This window comes from Callionymus lyra, chromosome 17 (assembly GCF_982586985.1).
Source record: "Callionymus lyra chromosome 17, fCalLyr1.hap1.1, whole genome shotgun sequence".
Taxonomy (NCBI): Eukaryota; Metazoa; Chordata; class Actinopteri; order Syngnathiformes; family Callionymidae; genus Callionymus; species Callionymus lyra.
Genome location: NC_141834.1, coordinates 17,266,020 through 17,282,346, shown reverse-complemented (window position 1 = coordinate 17,282,346; position 16,327 = coordinate 17,266,020). Strand labels below are relative to the sequence as shown.

Sequence of the window (16,327 nt, the reverse complement as noted above, 5' to 3'; positions counted from 1 at the left end):
TCGGTAACCTTGGCAACAAATAGCCAAGAAGGCCTCTCCCTGAAGCTTTTGTTCATAAGGACATCCCTTGGAGATTTGACCAGATAAATACAAGCCACACACACCCACACACACACACACACACACACACACACACACACACACGTGGAGTAAGAGCGTGTGCAACACTAATCCCCCTTTTGACGCATTTTCATTCAAATGACCAATTAGGGAGAAATTGGGAGTCGTGGGGGGACGGGGGGGAGAAGGAGAGGCAGATGGAACTTACAGCAGAAGAGCTGTTTGTACTGTAACAAAGCAGCTGGACCCAAGTTTGTTCCACTGCCCGGAACAGAGCAGGTGGACATTTGTTCACGACCACGCAAAGATTCGGGGGAATTTAAACAAGAAGCAAATAGGATCAAAAACTGAGCCAATAGACTTGATTAAAATTTGATTTAAAAAGAAATATTGACTTTTTAATTGGATTTATTACAGGAAAACAAACGAATGAAATGTGGATTTACAGCTTCTAAAGACCAAATGTGTCAATGTAGTTTTAGGAAGCCTTGAAGGGATTTTTTCTGAATGTTTATGATGGTATTTTACTTTCTTACAACTGAGATATTAAATCTGAAGGTAAGTTGCGATGCAATTCAAGAGAAAATAAATCAGAATATTATTTAAAAAAGGTACTACTCATCGCGATTCTTCAATTTACTACATTGTACCGCTCAGGTCCCCAACATATTTTGTATTTTCTTATTTTATTTATTTTTCTGTATGAGGTGAAAATGGAACACTTGAAATGTTAACATTGATATTGGAAATGCCATTTCCTGTAAAATCGAAAAAATAAAGGTACTAAAACAAAGTAGAATGAATCCTACAAAAATAGTAAAGCATGAAACTCAAAAACTACTTCAAACAGAAGCACTGATGACTTGCAGAACATTAGAAAATGTGTGTGTGTGTAAGTGTGTAGATGTCGTCAGGGTGTGTGTCGTTTGATTAATTGTTGATCAGCGAGTCCCTCATAAGTGATGTTGTGCCTGGAGACCATTACAGCTCGGACCCATTCATCAACCTCTTAGACCGCTGAGTTATGACCACTCCGAGCTAAATTTTTGGGGATGATGCAATTAAAAAATGGAGGGAGCAGGACGTTGACTGAAAGAACTCCCACGGATACTAGTTTTTTTTTTGTGCGAGCGCAATTATCGCAAAGGCCTTAAACAAATGAGTCGCAATAATTAAACATAAATATGACCGATGTCTTCCAATCAAATATTACTTTTGCTCAAAATATGACATGTAAATTAGAGTCATTTGTGTTTATTAACCATGGAGTACAAACAAAACAAAAAGGAAATTAAAAGGAAATGTAACATAAATTAACATTTTTAAACACATAACTCTTTAATTCATGCAGGCTTTTCCTTGAATTTCTGAGCCTCCTTCGTTTGTCTCTGTATTATCTTGACCTTTTAAGTATATATTTTATTGAATATCGTTTTGATTGTTTAAGCGCTTTGTGACCCTTATCTGGGAAAGCGCTCTACAAATATAAATGACTTATTTACTTACTTAATTCCATCACAACCACAAGACACAAGACACTATCATAGTTTTAAAGAAAGGAGTGTCACGAAGTACAGTCAGAAAATTGGAGCGCAAGATAAAAAAAAAAATCTAAATTTGATCATGTATGTAAAAGAATTGTTGGTTTTCTACTAAAAAGGGTCGCACACTCAAATCCAGAAACTTGTATGATTTTAAAAATGGATCCTGAAAGAAACTGCCAGCCAGTGAAGAGTTTTAATGATTGGGGAAATGCGAGTTCTCCTACTAGAGCAGGTCAGAATTCTCCCTGCAGGCGAGACAGTTAAGTCAACAATTATACTCTTAATCGTTTCATGTCTTGGACCAAAAACAAGCACTTTTCATTTGTACATCTCAATCAACGTGGAATTAATCACAGACTTTTTCATCCCTTTCCACGCCCTTATTTACATATTCAAATCATATTTCAATGAACCAGAGTCCGTTATCTTTCTCTCCAGTCAGAATAAAACAAATGGAAACACGTGTGTAACTACAAACACTTGTGTTTGTGTGTGTGTGTTAAATTTTTATCAATATTGATGATTAATGTAACTCAACATGACTAGTGAGGCTGACATGCATCTAAGCAGTAAATAAGGATCTACACCACCTACAAACGTGTCGGAAAGTCCAACCTTTTTAACACCCTTTTCTTCATTGATACATAAGAACTTTGACGTGGAAAAGTATGTCCGCACGTTTTTCTGCGTACGACCCCTTAGTACATGAGGCTCATGATCTCCCTGTTTAAGGTAAGATCACTTTTATATAATGTCCCTGTTTATGCTTTTCATACGCTGGATTTCGATGAGATTGTGGCAAAATAAACATAGCTTGTTCTTCTTTTTAAAATGTAACACAATTTTACCGTTTACGAATACGGTAGTATTGTAGTCATAAACGATTAAAGAGTTTTTTCAGTCTTCATCCAACTTCGAAATAACAATTATAAAAAATAAAAATGCAACTATAAAAGAGTCTATAACATACTTTGTGTTTTATACTTCACATCCTGATAATATATCATTAGGATACGTCAAATGACTTTTTTTTTTAATTGTATTCCTGCTAACATTTTTAAAATTTTTATAGGAATCTCAGTGATAACCATTTGCAACTATAAACTGAAACTAAAAACATTAGTTTTTATTTCAAAATACATCCTTTTTCTACTCTGAACTAAATGTATTTTTGTTTGACAACTTAAATTCTTAATCTCCACCCTTTTCTTCGGATTATTTGTAACTGTTCAGAAGAAGAAGATTGTTTTGATTCCATTTTCTTTTTCAGCCGTAGTGAAATCAATGACAATTTGAACCTTCTCTACCGCATGAACGGCCACACGGTGCTGGACATCGACGGTGAAAAGGGCATCCTTGGTCTCTCCCCACGACAATACCACGCTTTATTTGGGCGTACATTGATGTATATTTTTTGCCATTAAGTTGTATAGGATTAAATCAATGATATCAATCTTTCTTTTACGCTCCGACTTAATTCCGGTCCGTATTGAAAAGCCATGGTTTCGTATCAGTGGAGCCATAACTCTGACAGCTCTGTCCCACATAGAGCGATCACTTCCATCCAAGCGACACGTTTTACTCCTCCGGTCAATGACTTATGAAATACAGCGCGAGTCCAAGTGGAAAGTCCGAGCTTCCAGCTCCGATATGGCAGGATGACAAAGGAATCAATACGATGACGAATGGACAACAGAGGCAGGCCAAGGTTTTCAGAGATGGATAGATCAGGAGGCCCCGACTCTCATTTGTCTTAAAGCAGGAGAAGGGAGGAGGGCGGTGTCGACCGACCGCGCAGAGATTTTTGATGTTCGGACTTTAATTGGAAAAAGTTGGGATGAAGTATGGATCCAGTTTTCATTTAAAAAGTTTCTCCTAAGTGCCATTTGATAATATCAAAACCTTTAAAACGATCACTCAGACAAGCCATTGTCTTGACTTAACGTTTTCATCCTAAAAATATTACCCAGAATTCATGTAGCACCAAAGATTCTGATCAAGCATGGCAATTCTTCTAAAAATCACACTATTGTTGCAGTACTTGAAAAGCTCGGTAGAGGACAGCATTGACGGGAAATGCTTTTCTGACAATAACTTGGTGCTCAGAGATAATGTTTACAGCTGTTCATAATTAGAAAATTTAATTTTTCTGGAGCTGATTTATTGGTCAATCTCATTTACTGCCGCCATAAAAACGGTGACCGACCATTATGTGCAATATCAGAAAACACACAAGGATTATTTATAGAGTAGAGAAAGTAAAGGATGTGGAGGACAAAGGGAAACACTTGCTGCCTTAGTAATAATAGAAACACGTGATTATTAACCATTGTCAAATCTCAAATTAATCCGTTAAAAAATTGCCATTCCCTCTACCTTTGCTGCCGTTTTATCTTATTTCCAACGCGGCTGCGTTTTTATTTATTTATTTTATGTATTTAAATGATGTTTAAATGACTTTTACAATTTAAAGAAATGCTCTGTACAGTGAACTTGACTTTCCAGAAAGAGACCTTTAAATAAAATGTATTAATACTGTTGTTATTGTTGATACCTGATGTACATTTTATTGAAAATATGCATTTTCATGGCAAAAAAACAAATGAATTGAGCTTTTCAGAATTTGTGAAACAAATAAGATAGAAAGCTGAAAAGAAGCTTTTTCTAATGAAAATTTAAACTAGAAGTGTTCGATGTGACGATAAATCGCAGTAGTTTTTTTTCCACAATACTGTATTAGAATATATATATGTATATATATATATATATCATATTATTTTGTTTACAAATATTATTTTTTTCATGGTTTGCAGTGCAACAAAGTGTGTTTAAAATAATCTGTTTTATTGTATTATTTATAATTAACAAAGGAACCATTTAAATCTTGCAAGATCCCGACAAAGGCTGTGGACGAGAGGATACAGTCGACCCCAGCTGCTTTTTAAAGCTAATGTTTGGACATGGTATCAAAACAAATGAAAGTAGTTACGACTTCGTCAAGAGTCATGTTGTCTGTAAATTATGCAAGACCAGAGAGAAGTACTTGACAATACTACAAATATATTCTTGTGCCTACAGTATCACAATGTATCATGTCATTGTCCCTGTATTGTGATATGTATTGCATCGTCAGATTTTTTTACAATACACACTTCCAATTTAAACTTAAAGCCTTTGAAATTTCGTAAGTAAGTAGCTGTTTAGAAGAAATATAATACAAGAAATACACATTGAGGTATGCGTTATGATGTTTGCTGATGATAGTGTGATTTGTAGTGGAGGAGATGAAGGAGAGAAATGGGAAGAAGAGTGAAGATGAAGGGAGGTCGAGTTCAATCATCCAGAGTAATGGACAGAGATCAAGGGATGTTAAGAGGAGAGTACTTTGAACAGGTGGACACGTCATAGGGACTGTGAGGTAAAAGGGAAGCTTTATGGGGCAGTAGCTGCCATGATTGATGGTTTTTCAGACACAGGAGTCAGAAAAGCAAGAGCTGAAGGTTGTCGTTGAGAGAGGCCAAGACCAGAGTACATGGTGTGGAGAAGTTTGGAGGCGAGGTCAGGCAGCCCAGATTGTGTGGACAGAGATTAAGTTGCCGGGAGAACGAATAAACACAGATGTTCAGGAAAGATAACGGCTGTGACTGGGATAAATGATCGAGATCGGTTCAGGTGATCTTGCTGTGGTAACACCTCATGCTGAACAAAAGCCAAGATAGGTTGAATTAAAACAAATGAAGATGAGAATTGTTTTAATATATATAATTTAGCAAGTTTCCTTTTCAAAAAGGGCAACATTTAATGAAGTAAAAAACGAGTAGGCACCAAATACTAACATAAAACTAGGGGTGTGAGAAAATATTTCGATACAGCAATGTATTACGATTTAAATATATATATATATATATATATATATATATATATATATATATTTTAGTGATATTCAGTATCACTCTTTATTTTTTCTTTCCCCTTCTTTTTTTTTTTGGAGAGGTGGGCTTTTAATTCATATTTTATTTTTATCAAAGATATTTTATGCTAGTGTGTGTATAAAATAAAAGGCTTATAATTTATTTTCTTTTGCAATAACATGCAAATATTCACAGCTTTGTTCATTTTCATGTTGCAATTAAACTTCCGGCCGCCAGATGGCAGCATTCATTCTGTCCTCTGCACCTAAAGGAATGATGAAAGATCCTGGCTGAGAACGAGAGGATACAGTCGACTCCCTCAGGAATAAGAGCCAATGTTTGGACGTAGTTTGGTATCAAAACAAATAAAAGCAGTTACGACTAAGTCAACGGTCATCTGGTCTGTAAACACCATAATCAAGTACTTGATATACTACAAATACATTCTTATTCACAATAGTATTGCAATACATCTTATCGTTGTCTCTGCATCGTGATAGGTATCATAGGTAGAGTCCTACCAATACACACTTATAGATAAAACCAAGGATATCTTATCAAGAAGTTAAATGAAAGTATTTATACATTTAACCAACTCAAAAAAACTTCCTGGACAAACAGGAAAAACTGCAAATAACTTTCTTTTTTTTAATGTACTCATCTTTAAGCAAACATATTTAAATACAGGCTGTCAAACTAATCACTCGCTCATCTTGAATCCCGACAGTCGGACACATCGGTTCCTAACCTTTCCTTTTTCTCAGCCTTGAAACAAACAGTGCTAAATATACAATTTTAATCACAACAGCGAGGGAGTAAAAAAAAAAAAAGAAGTACACCCGAGTAAATGTCCCATTGTTTCACTCTTCAGCGACTAATAATCTCTCTCAGACACCCACCCGATTCCTTCCCTGTCTCTTCTTCTCTGCCTCTAATGAGCTGTGGTCTGTTATCAGTCATTACAGGAAGCCTGATTATTCGACTGGCATTCTGCACACGCTCGCACAGAACTTCCTGAAGGTGACCTTTTCCACGTCGCCATAGAAACCGTCTCTCTCTTTGCTCCGAGATGCTCATGTTGTTCACACACAAGCGAGCGAGATAAGGGAACGCTTTCTTCCAAACATAGGGGCATTAGTATGCCGCGACGCGATGCCGGAGACATGTTATTCCGGAATTGACATGCCTGATTATTTCACCTCTCCTTTCCAGGTAGATTTGAACCCGCGGGTGATTAGAAAACAACCTCATGTCTCATGCATTATATTAGGGAAAAGATTAAAAAGCATAAGGAAATCTCAAAGAGAGAAATGCATTATTAATTTGTGCCATTGGTTTGATCCCGTTTACGAGAATACGACAGACAGCATAGATTGAAGATACTTCTTTTATTTAAGCAATTGTGGAAATAAATAAATGTAAATGAATACGTTGTATACCGCCACCTGTATTTTGTAAAGTGGTACTGCAAATTATCAAACCAAAACACAAGTTTTGGCTGCTTCATTTTAATAAAAAAATAATATCCTTCTGCTTCTACCAGTGTAGTTTTAAGACAAAAAAAAGTGATTTTCAAACCATTTGACCAAATTTCAACTTTATACTTGTGTAAATGTATGGAAATTTTCATGAGAGTACTGATTACAAATTGTTTACATTTTAAAAAACGTAAATAAATAACAAAAAATAAACATACAAATGAAAAACTTTCAACGCTCATCCACTCTTAAAGATGATTACAATGATTGTCATATTAAAAGACGTGGGTGAATTTAAGGTGACATACGATTAGACTTTTTTTTTAAATTACTTTAATCATTTTTGTTTCACAGAATATTTAATTTTTCCACTGAAGGAATAAAAACCAAATCTCAATATCAGAATCATTTTAGTTTAGACTTTTTTAAATCTCCTACATCAATTTGTGGACAAGAGCAAATGTCAATTTAGCTGCAGATTGATATTTATTTATTATTTGGTTATGCAAGGTTTTTATTACACTTTTTAATTATGCAACTCATTTACAACCAGAAAGTTGTGAAACTGTGACGTATTTAATAAGCGTTGCAAACATCGTAAAAGCTGATCCAGTTTGACAGAAAATTCCTTTTTTTTTTTAATCTTTTGAATATGAACCGAATATGTGCACAAATTTAAAACGCAACCATAAAAGTCATTTACACCTGAAGCTTCATCAACAACCAAGAGAAATCTGGATTCACAACAAAAAAACAAGAAAACGCTTTCGAAATAAATGTATTACCTGTTTATATGATATATGGTCAATACATTCTTAAAGTAAAGCAAATTACAAATTAAATATGATGGATGGAGGCTCATATACATCTCAATATAAACGGAGACAAACAAGTTTAATTAATAATATATAACCTGATTTAAAAGCCATTGTATTTTGAAGGTTAAACAAATTGCTTTTATTTTTATTGTTAAAATCTTGACATTAAACTAATTTGATGTGACAGTTTCACTCCCACGGCACGATGGTGATGAAATGGAACATATTAGTCAGTAATGAGGATTAATTAGGCTGTAAAAATGGAGGTAAAAACTATTCAAAAATACAAATTAAACAGTGCTGAATATGAATTGAACGTCTCATGTAAACTCAATGCAAAGCCTGGATTAGCCAGTGCTACATTAGCATGTAGCATCCAAACAAGCAAGATAAAAAAAAAGTTCTAAAAACGGATTTAAAAGGGAATTCCTGAGACCATTAGTTACACAATGGAACCATCACCAACATCCTCAAAAATAACATTAACACAATATGCACAACATTGCTCAACCACAATGATTTTTAGCAAAAGGTATGTTAGCAAACGTTAGCCAAGCTGCTAACCTATGCTAATGCATGAAAAACAAAATGTCCTACCTGGTGATGCTGTTTCTTCTTCAGGTATTTCCACCTTTTTTGGGGCTTTTACTCCAAAAGTTCCTTTTTCAAAACCAGCCGATAATGTTTTTATTGTCCATGTGTGTAGTTTAAATGCTTATTTTAAGCTTTTTTTTCTCCAATATCTCCTGTTAGGAGCAGCCATGTTTGACACAGGAGAGCCACAGGTGTGCATGAACTGCAATCAGTGGATCAGGGTTTCAAAATAAAAGCAAAGGTAAATCTGAAAAAATATGAGCAATAAGACACAAAGATCGACACACTAGTAATGCCGTGAAATACTTAAAGGTTTTTTTTTATTAGTCAAGATGGAAAAAAGAGAGAATTCTTTTAAGAACAAGCTTTTATTCTCTTATCTGTTCATTTATCAGGTGTTTCCTTCTGGAAGTGGAGCGCCGAGCTCTGTGCGCGTCATCGCAGGTGCTAAAAATAGACAGCGCCGGAATGTGACGGGAATCCTTAAGGAAAATGTCAGACGCCAGTATGGATGACTCAGTCCTTCCCCTCGGAGCCCCCCTACCTGAGTCAGCCGATCGCCGATCAATAAATCAATGCGTCCATTCATGCGTCCATTCATTAGTTACTGTGGTGATGGAAGTGTGGCCCCGGAGTAGAAATGCAGTCCCTTGGTGTGACCTTTGAGGTCAATAATCATGTTCTTGGTCTTGAATTTGTATTTATATTGAATAATTATCAGCTCAAAGTAGAATCAGAGAAGAAGACGGTTGTTATGGCTCTTTTGTTGTTATCTTTGTCTCTGTGAGGGCCTCTTTACCTCGGTTGCTGCCCCCTCGATGATGAGATGTAAATATGTTTTTTTTATATATATATATATATATATATATATATATATATATATATATATATATATATGTATTCATAGCTAGTGTGAAAAGCTAAAACAGAGTAAATGAGATGTGTTCTAGATCACTATTTTATTTTAATTTGTTTCCATAACAAATTATTTTGTTTGTATGTTCTCACTGTATTATACAAGTCTCTTATTTTTTCATCTCTATTTATATGTATTTAATTTATTTTTGTGTGTACTGTCATCACCACAAACATTCCTGTGTTGTTTTCACAACACTCGCAATAAATCTGTTTTTCACCGCGGACCAGTTTATGTCAGCATTATTGTTAATGTACTAAAATTTTGTTAAAATAAATTATGCAGGGTCGGCTCATGTTACATCAGACAAACCTATCTTAACCTAACCAATTTTCAGTAATAATCAATATATCAGAAATTATATCATTCATTTTCTTCTTTCTTTTAATCCAGGTAATAAATGTTACTCGTCCCTTGACTTGAGATTTGGAACCTTTGAACAATATTATTTACAAAACGTGGAATTTAAAAAAAAATGTTTTTAATGATTAATACGAATATTTAAATGTTTGAACATAACATTTGGGGTCTTTTTTACTAATACCTTTAATTAAATAAGAAGATTTAGTTTGGATCGTGATGGTATACGTTGTGTATATGTTTATTTATTTTATATTATTTATATGCCAACTGTAATTTACGAATTTAATTATATTTTATTTCGTTTTTTTTTGTTTGTTTTTTTATATAGACACACCACAAAAAAATGTCATGTTTTGGCAATAAACGTTTTTTTTTCTTCTTTTTATTTTGATATATCAAAGATAAAAACGGCAAAAACAACAACAACAAATAACCACCAACAATATCCACGGAGGGATCCTATGCAGGTTCTCTATTCATGCATCCGAGCTTGAATGAACGCGTGACACAAACCTCTCCTGGCGCTTTATTTATGTTCGCCATTGACTCATGGTGTCATGGACGCGGGCGCATGCGCGCTGGAGCCTGGACGGGGCGAGGGAGCGTAGAGTGATGGGAACCGGCTGAAGGATCAGCAGCGAGCGTTCATCTCCGCGCAGGTAAATTCTTATTTTTTCTTTAAATAATTCACTCCATTTACGACACTTTCAGAGATATTTGTACGGTTTCATTCTGGTCACATGATGAAGGGTCGCGTGCATCGATGACATCACAGTGTCACCTTGCACATCTGGAGAAAAATAACAATATTTTCATTTATTTTATTTTGAATATGCAATTGAATTTCCTCAAAATCCATGTGTATCGCCTTAAATTCAGCATCTCTGGTTAATCCCGTTATTGTTGGGGGTGAAATTGTGAATCGAGTTTGGTGTTCTATTTATATTTGGAGGGGGGGGGGCGCGCATGGACACTGTGTTTTCACATGAGCGTCATTTATGACGTGTGTTTTCCTGCTGCCCTGGGTGGTGGGGGGGAGGTTGTAATGGCGCCCAGCAACCATGGACCAGTTCCTGGTTACACGAGGAAAAACCTTTATTACTTTGATGTGTTTACAATCTTTCAATAGAACATCTAGTTTGGATTCATTGTGCGACCCATTCAAAGGCACAATGTCACTGTGCGCTGAGGGCATCCACGCGATTCTGGTTTTAATTCCAGGGAAAAAAACAAAAAACCTTGTAGTACATGTTGCGTATGGACTATTGTTGATACTTAAAGTATAAATATTTATAAATAAACTGTTTATATAGTGTGGAAAAAAATGTGAAGGTCATTTGAAAGTATTTTAAATATATCTTATTATCCAAAAAATACATTTTGTTTGATATATTTAAATCCTACATTTTTTCTTCAGCTGTAAGTTACTCCATAGAGAATTTGCATTATTTGAACAAAAAATAAAAATAAATAAAAATAATAAATATGTTATTAAAATAGAATAATATGCAAAAAACTTCTCAGGACTTTTAAATTCATTAAATTAATGTATACAGTATTTTACTGATATAATAAAAGTATTAATAAACAACAATATGTACAGTATTTAGTGTTTCAGGTAATAAAAAATAATAATAATTAAAATATTAAAACTAATAATTCTTTTTTTTTGTTTTAAAAGATATATACTGAATATTTGCATTAGGTTTTTAAATGATAAATAAATAAATAAAATTGACTAGGAATCGTAAAAGCATATGTTTTCCTTACTTTTGGGAGAGACACATTCTTTACAAAAATAATAAATACATAAAAAATAAATGTATTTGTTGTACATATATAAACAACATGAATTGTTATAGAGACATTAAAATAACTATGGTGTATATGGTGTACAGTATATAATACTTTTAAACATACTATATATACTCAGAATATATATAAGGTTTGGAATAAAAATAAAGAAACAGACACCAAAATGAAAACCAAAAATGAATAAAAAAAGAATCTATTAACATTTATTTATCGTTCTTTGAGGATAGCTTCGTTAGAGGTACCCTATTTTATTTTTAATGTATTTGTTAACATTTAAAAACAACAAACATTATTACGGAGACATTAATATATTAATAGGAAATGATGAAATGTATATCTTTTTTTTTATATACAATTTAAAAAAGTCTTCCCTAGATTCTGGAGCTACTATAGATGTTATATCTTAAACATAAACATCTGAATTCTTGATGGACAGAATCAATCGAAGCATCTTAAAAAAAACGCCTCAGCGGGATGTTCCTGCCGAACTAGGCCCCATTATTAGCCTCTATAAATAGCATCTAATTGTTCGAACTGCAACTGGTGCGTGTTCATCTGTCAGGAAACGAGGTTCAGCGGTGACCTGGACAAGGGTTTTTAAGCACCTGCTGACCCCAGCGCAGACCAAGAACAATGATTAAATGGATGAGAGGATGAAAATATATATGAATCAGTCCTAGTAAGGGGGGCAGAAAGCCTATATTTGTGGTATTAATAAGTTCAAGTGACGCTTGTTTTTTTTTCCAAGTACAGAACACTTAATTAAAAATGTATGAAAAACAAAATTATTATTTGAGACGGCGAGTAAACAGCTGCGAGGGAGACGCATCGTTCATTTTAATCCACTAAGACAAGTGAGCCTTTGTTGTGTTATGTAACCGCCCCCAGTGCGTGAGCCAGGAGGAAATCTCAAGGTTGTCGGAAAGCGTTTGGGTCGTCGCGTGAAAGTGTGCAGTCATGCAGTCCGACTCACTGTCTCCGTTGACCTCCGACAGGTAGACAGATGTGAAGGATGACTTCCTGCGCAGAGATTTGTGGCTCGGAGCACAGCGAGCAAGCGCAGGCCAGCAGGAACTACCAGCAGTACGGGGTCCGCTCCTACTTACACCAGGTAGAACACACACCGAGGGGTAGGGGGAGGGGGGTCCCGATTCCTTTCACTAAAACGACACTTTACAACCCTAGTTCTACGAGGAGTGCACCGCTTCCATCTGGGAGCGCGATGAAGATTTTCAGATTCAGAGATCGCCGAGTAGGTGGAGCTCTTTACTCTGGAAGGTAAACGGAAGCCGCCGCCACCGACTCCAGTGAGAGTTGGTATGACTGAAAGAAAAACGTTTCTATTCCAGGTCTGTCTCGCGTTCGGCACTCTGATCCTGTTCGCTGGCTTCGTCGTCTTTCTGGTCGGCTACACAACCCCAACCAGGACGGAAGCATTCGGTGAAGCGGATCTCCTTTTCGTCGACAGGTAGTGAAGGAAAACCATTACATACTTTCTTCAATGTACTAAGGCGTCTTTAAAATGTTCATGGTAGTTCGAAGGACATTTCTTCAAACTATACGTTAAACCACAGGTGTCGAACTGGTCCAGAAAGGGCTGAGAAGGTGCAGGTTTTGGATCCAACCAGTCAAGTAAATGTAGTTGAACCAATGAAAAGTCTGAAGACAGTAACCAGTTGATTGTCAGTCAGGTGATGCTGGCTTAAGTCGACACCTGATTCGTTAACTCCTGTTTGCTTGACTAGTTGGAAACAAAAACCTGCACCGTCTCGGCCCTTTTCTGGATCAGTTTCCCAGACTCCCCCTGCCCTAAACCATCGGTATCTTCTTATGTATTCACCTAAAATAACCTTTTATGAAAAACCATTCTCAACCTAAATACTTGTTTTTAACTTTACCAGATTCTTATCATTATTGTACCCACATCACCCAATCTTCTAATAGCCATTACTTACTTACTAGTTCAATAGCAGCTAAAGTCGAAGCAAAGATGACCAGACCTGTTCCCTTCCTACGAACAATCCTCGTGAAGGAACGGGTTACTATGCCAACAACAAAATGATCTCACCCTTGTGACCTTGTTTTGTCTTGAAGCCTTTTTCAGGTTGGAATTTGTAACACCTTCCTATACCTGAGCTGAAACCTCAGGCGGTTTATCTGACTTTAGGATTACACTTCTTTCACACTAGCTTATTTGAGAGTCTTGCATTTCCTCCTACCTTGGGTTTTAACCAGATGAGTCTCCGTTTCTTTCCTTTAACCAATCGGCCAAAGTCCAGGAGAAGCACACATATTTACTTTTGAACACAACCCAAATGCTTCTGGTGGAACCACTGTGTAAGGGAAGGATCCATAAACCCCAAGAGGAAAATCTTCTTTCAGTTTTCCATATCAATAAGTGTTCTCCACAGTTACCTACATTTAATCTTTATGTCAGTTTAACCATGAACTTCATTGGTTGCCCTGTGGGGAAAATGATACTGGCCTATTGAATCTTAATTTTTATACCAAATTACAATATGTGAGGGAAGTACAGTCCGTCAGTGTCAAACGTCATACTTCCTTAGAGGATTCAGCAGGGTGGAGCCACCAAAATGCAAGGAGTAGGTATCCAGATGGCTGTCAGTGAAAAACTAGCCCCACCAGAGTTGCATAAACATCGAGCATCAAATTTTCAAAATTCCATTTTTCACCTTCATAAATCCAAAAAAGAACAAGGCCTCTCCCTGCCTCCCATTTTATCACAGCTATCTTTGTCTTTCACCGTTTAGAGAAAGGGGGTTCCCTCTTCCACTTTAACCTATCTTGTCTTTTTTCCTTTTACTCAATATCTTAATTTCCAAAATTCACTTATCGCAATATCTCTTTAAATAAGACGGTTACCTGAAACCCACTAATCTATCCGGTTATGTGTATAAGTTGAAAAGTACCAAGGGTGGTGCCCTGTGCCATCCCATATCCGATTCCTCTCTCAAATAGCCAAAAGGAAACACTAAACCTTCTACCCTGCTTAGAGAGCCTTTATAACAGGACCAAAGGTACTCCCTTGTGGCACACCATAAATTATAATTAGTTCCATTGACTGGACGCTCCTAGCTACATCTCTGGGGATTGTTCCGGTTTCCATTGACAAGAATGTCTATCTTCAACAGCCACGCCGTCAGCTTCAACCAAGCTTTGGACGTGTGCAAGCTAACCGGTGCTGTCCTCTTCTGTGTGGGGGGGACCTCCATGGCGGTCGGTCTATTGCTGTCTGCCTTTGCCAAAAGCTACTCCAAAGAAGAACTGTACCTGCAGCAGAAGTTTAAGGAGCGGCTGGCCGATCTACACGCTACAGTCGGTGAGTCCAGACGAGTCGAGCGAAAAGATCAATGCCGGGCCGAGCAGATGCCAATAACGGTTCTGTCGCAGGTACCCCTATCATGAGAGCGCCGACCCCCGGGGAGGGAAAGGTGCCGGTCACGCTATCCAAAATCCAGAACATCCAGCCAGTGAAGTCCGAGACTTGACACCAGCTACGAAGTGAAGACGTGTGCGAGTGTAGCGTGTGTGCGCAAAAAAAGTGTGAATGTATACACAAGTGTTTTGTTATCCACCTCTGAAAGGTCAGCTTACATAAGTGATTGTTCGTGTCGCTCCGCTTGCCGTGTGTTTGAAGCTCGATTAGAGAGCCCGTGAGGCTGAAGACTCAGCTCGACAAAGCACACCACGGCAACAATCACACAGACCACAGCCGCCGAACAACATCAGCGTCGTTTTCACAGACCATTTTGTCTCGCAGCGCGTCGAGGGGAAGCGACCGCCGGAGGGTGCGGAGAACATTGTCATGTGTTATTATTGATGATAAGCTCCCGTTTCTCAGCTGATGATCAAAGCGCCGAAAACACAACACACATTATCTTGGATCGACGACGGCAGAGAGGAACAGATTACACTGTGTTTACATGCAAGGAAGCGAGATCCTGACAACATGCCGCGCTTTTTTAACACTACTTTTAGCGAAGGCAGATCTTTCATCACAAATCGACGTCATATCCTTGACTACCCTTGTCCAAGAAGGACGTACTGAATCCATCCACATGTCACACGTGAAAGTCGAGCTGCTACAAAGGAACCACAATGTGACCGTGTTATATAACAATCATGCTAAGAACACATTAACATTCATTAACACACTAGAAGACAGTTCTAATTATAACTAAAAATGCAATAACTTTCCCACGCTCAAAGGAAAACCTCATTAACAACATGAGTTATGATCATGAATTCAATCTTAATATATATAAATATCATTTAATTTGATGTTAGATCACTTTATAGGATAGTTTTAATTCATTCACTTGAACATTTTAGTAGATTTTCCTCCATCTTTCACTTAAAAAAGGAGGAAAACCAAAATAAATCTATACATTTCCTCAGCAAAAAATTAAATAATGTATTTTTTTGGCATAGATTTATCTTTAAAGAATTTCTCTTGAATATTTATTTTGTTAATCAGAGCTAAATCTTAAGTTCAGAAGGAAAAAAAAGCAAATGTAAAATTGCAATACTTCTCTAACAGAGCTATATATGATATACTAAATTTAAAATCACACCTAGATGACCTTCCTTGTCGCTCTTCTGTTCGGAGAACATTCATTTTAGATGTGCCACGTGTGGAACTGCAACTCTCCGTAGACGAAGGCGTTGACTGTACGAAGGCGTGTCTGTGGTCAGAGTAGGTTAATGTTCTGATTTGTAGTTTCATGCTGTGAGCTTTATTTTGAAATCCATTAATGGTCAGAGGTGTGTTGTGACATCAATAAAAAAAAAAGTTTCTCCCAGGTTA

General features: G+C 36.6%; 1 protein-coding gene across 1 annotated transcript; it reads left to right on the top strand.

The window, feature by feature from the left end:
- The first annotated feature begins 10,283 nt into the window (after positions 1–10,283).
- On the top strand, positions 10,284–16,327 carry nrsn1 (neurensin 1). Its single transcript, XM_087812732.1, has 6 exons — positions 10,284–10,343; positions 12,495–12,610; positions 12,685–12,777; positions 12,849–12,967; positions 14,652–14,839; positions 14,911–16,327. Exons 2-6 carry the CDS (start codon positions 12,512–12,514, stop codon positions 15,006–15,008), a joined length of 597 nt encoding a protein of 198 aa, XP_087668858.1. The 5' UTR covers positions 10,284–10,343; positions 12,495–12,511; the 3' UTR covers positions 15,009–16,327.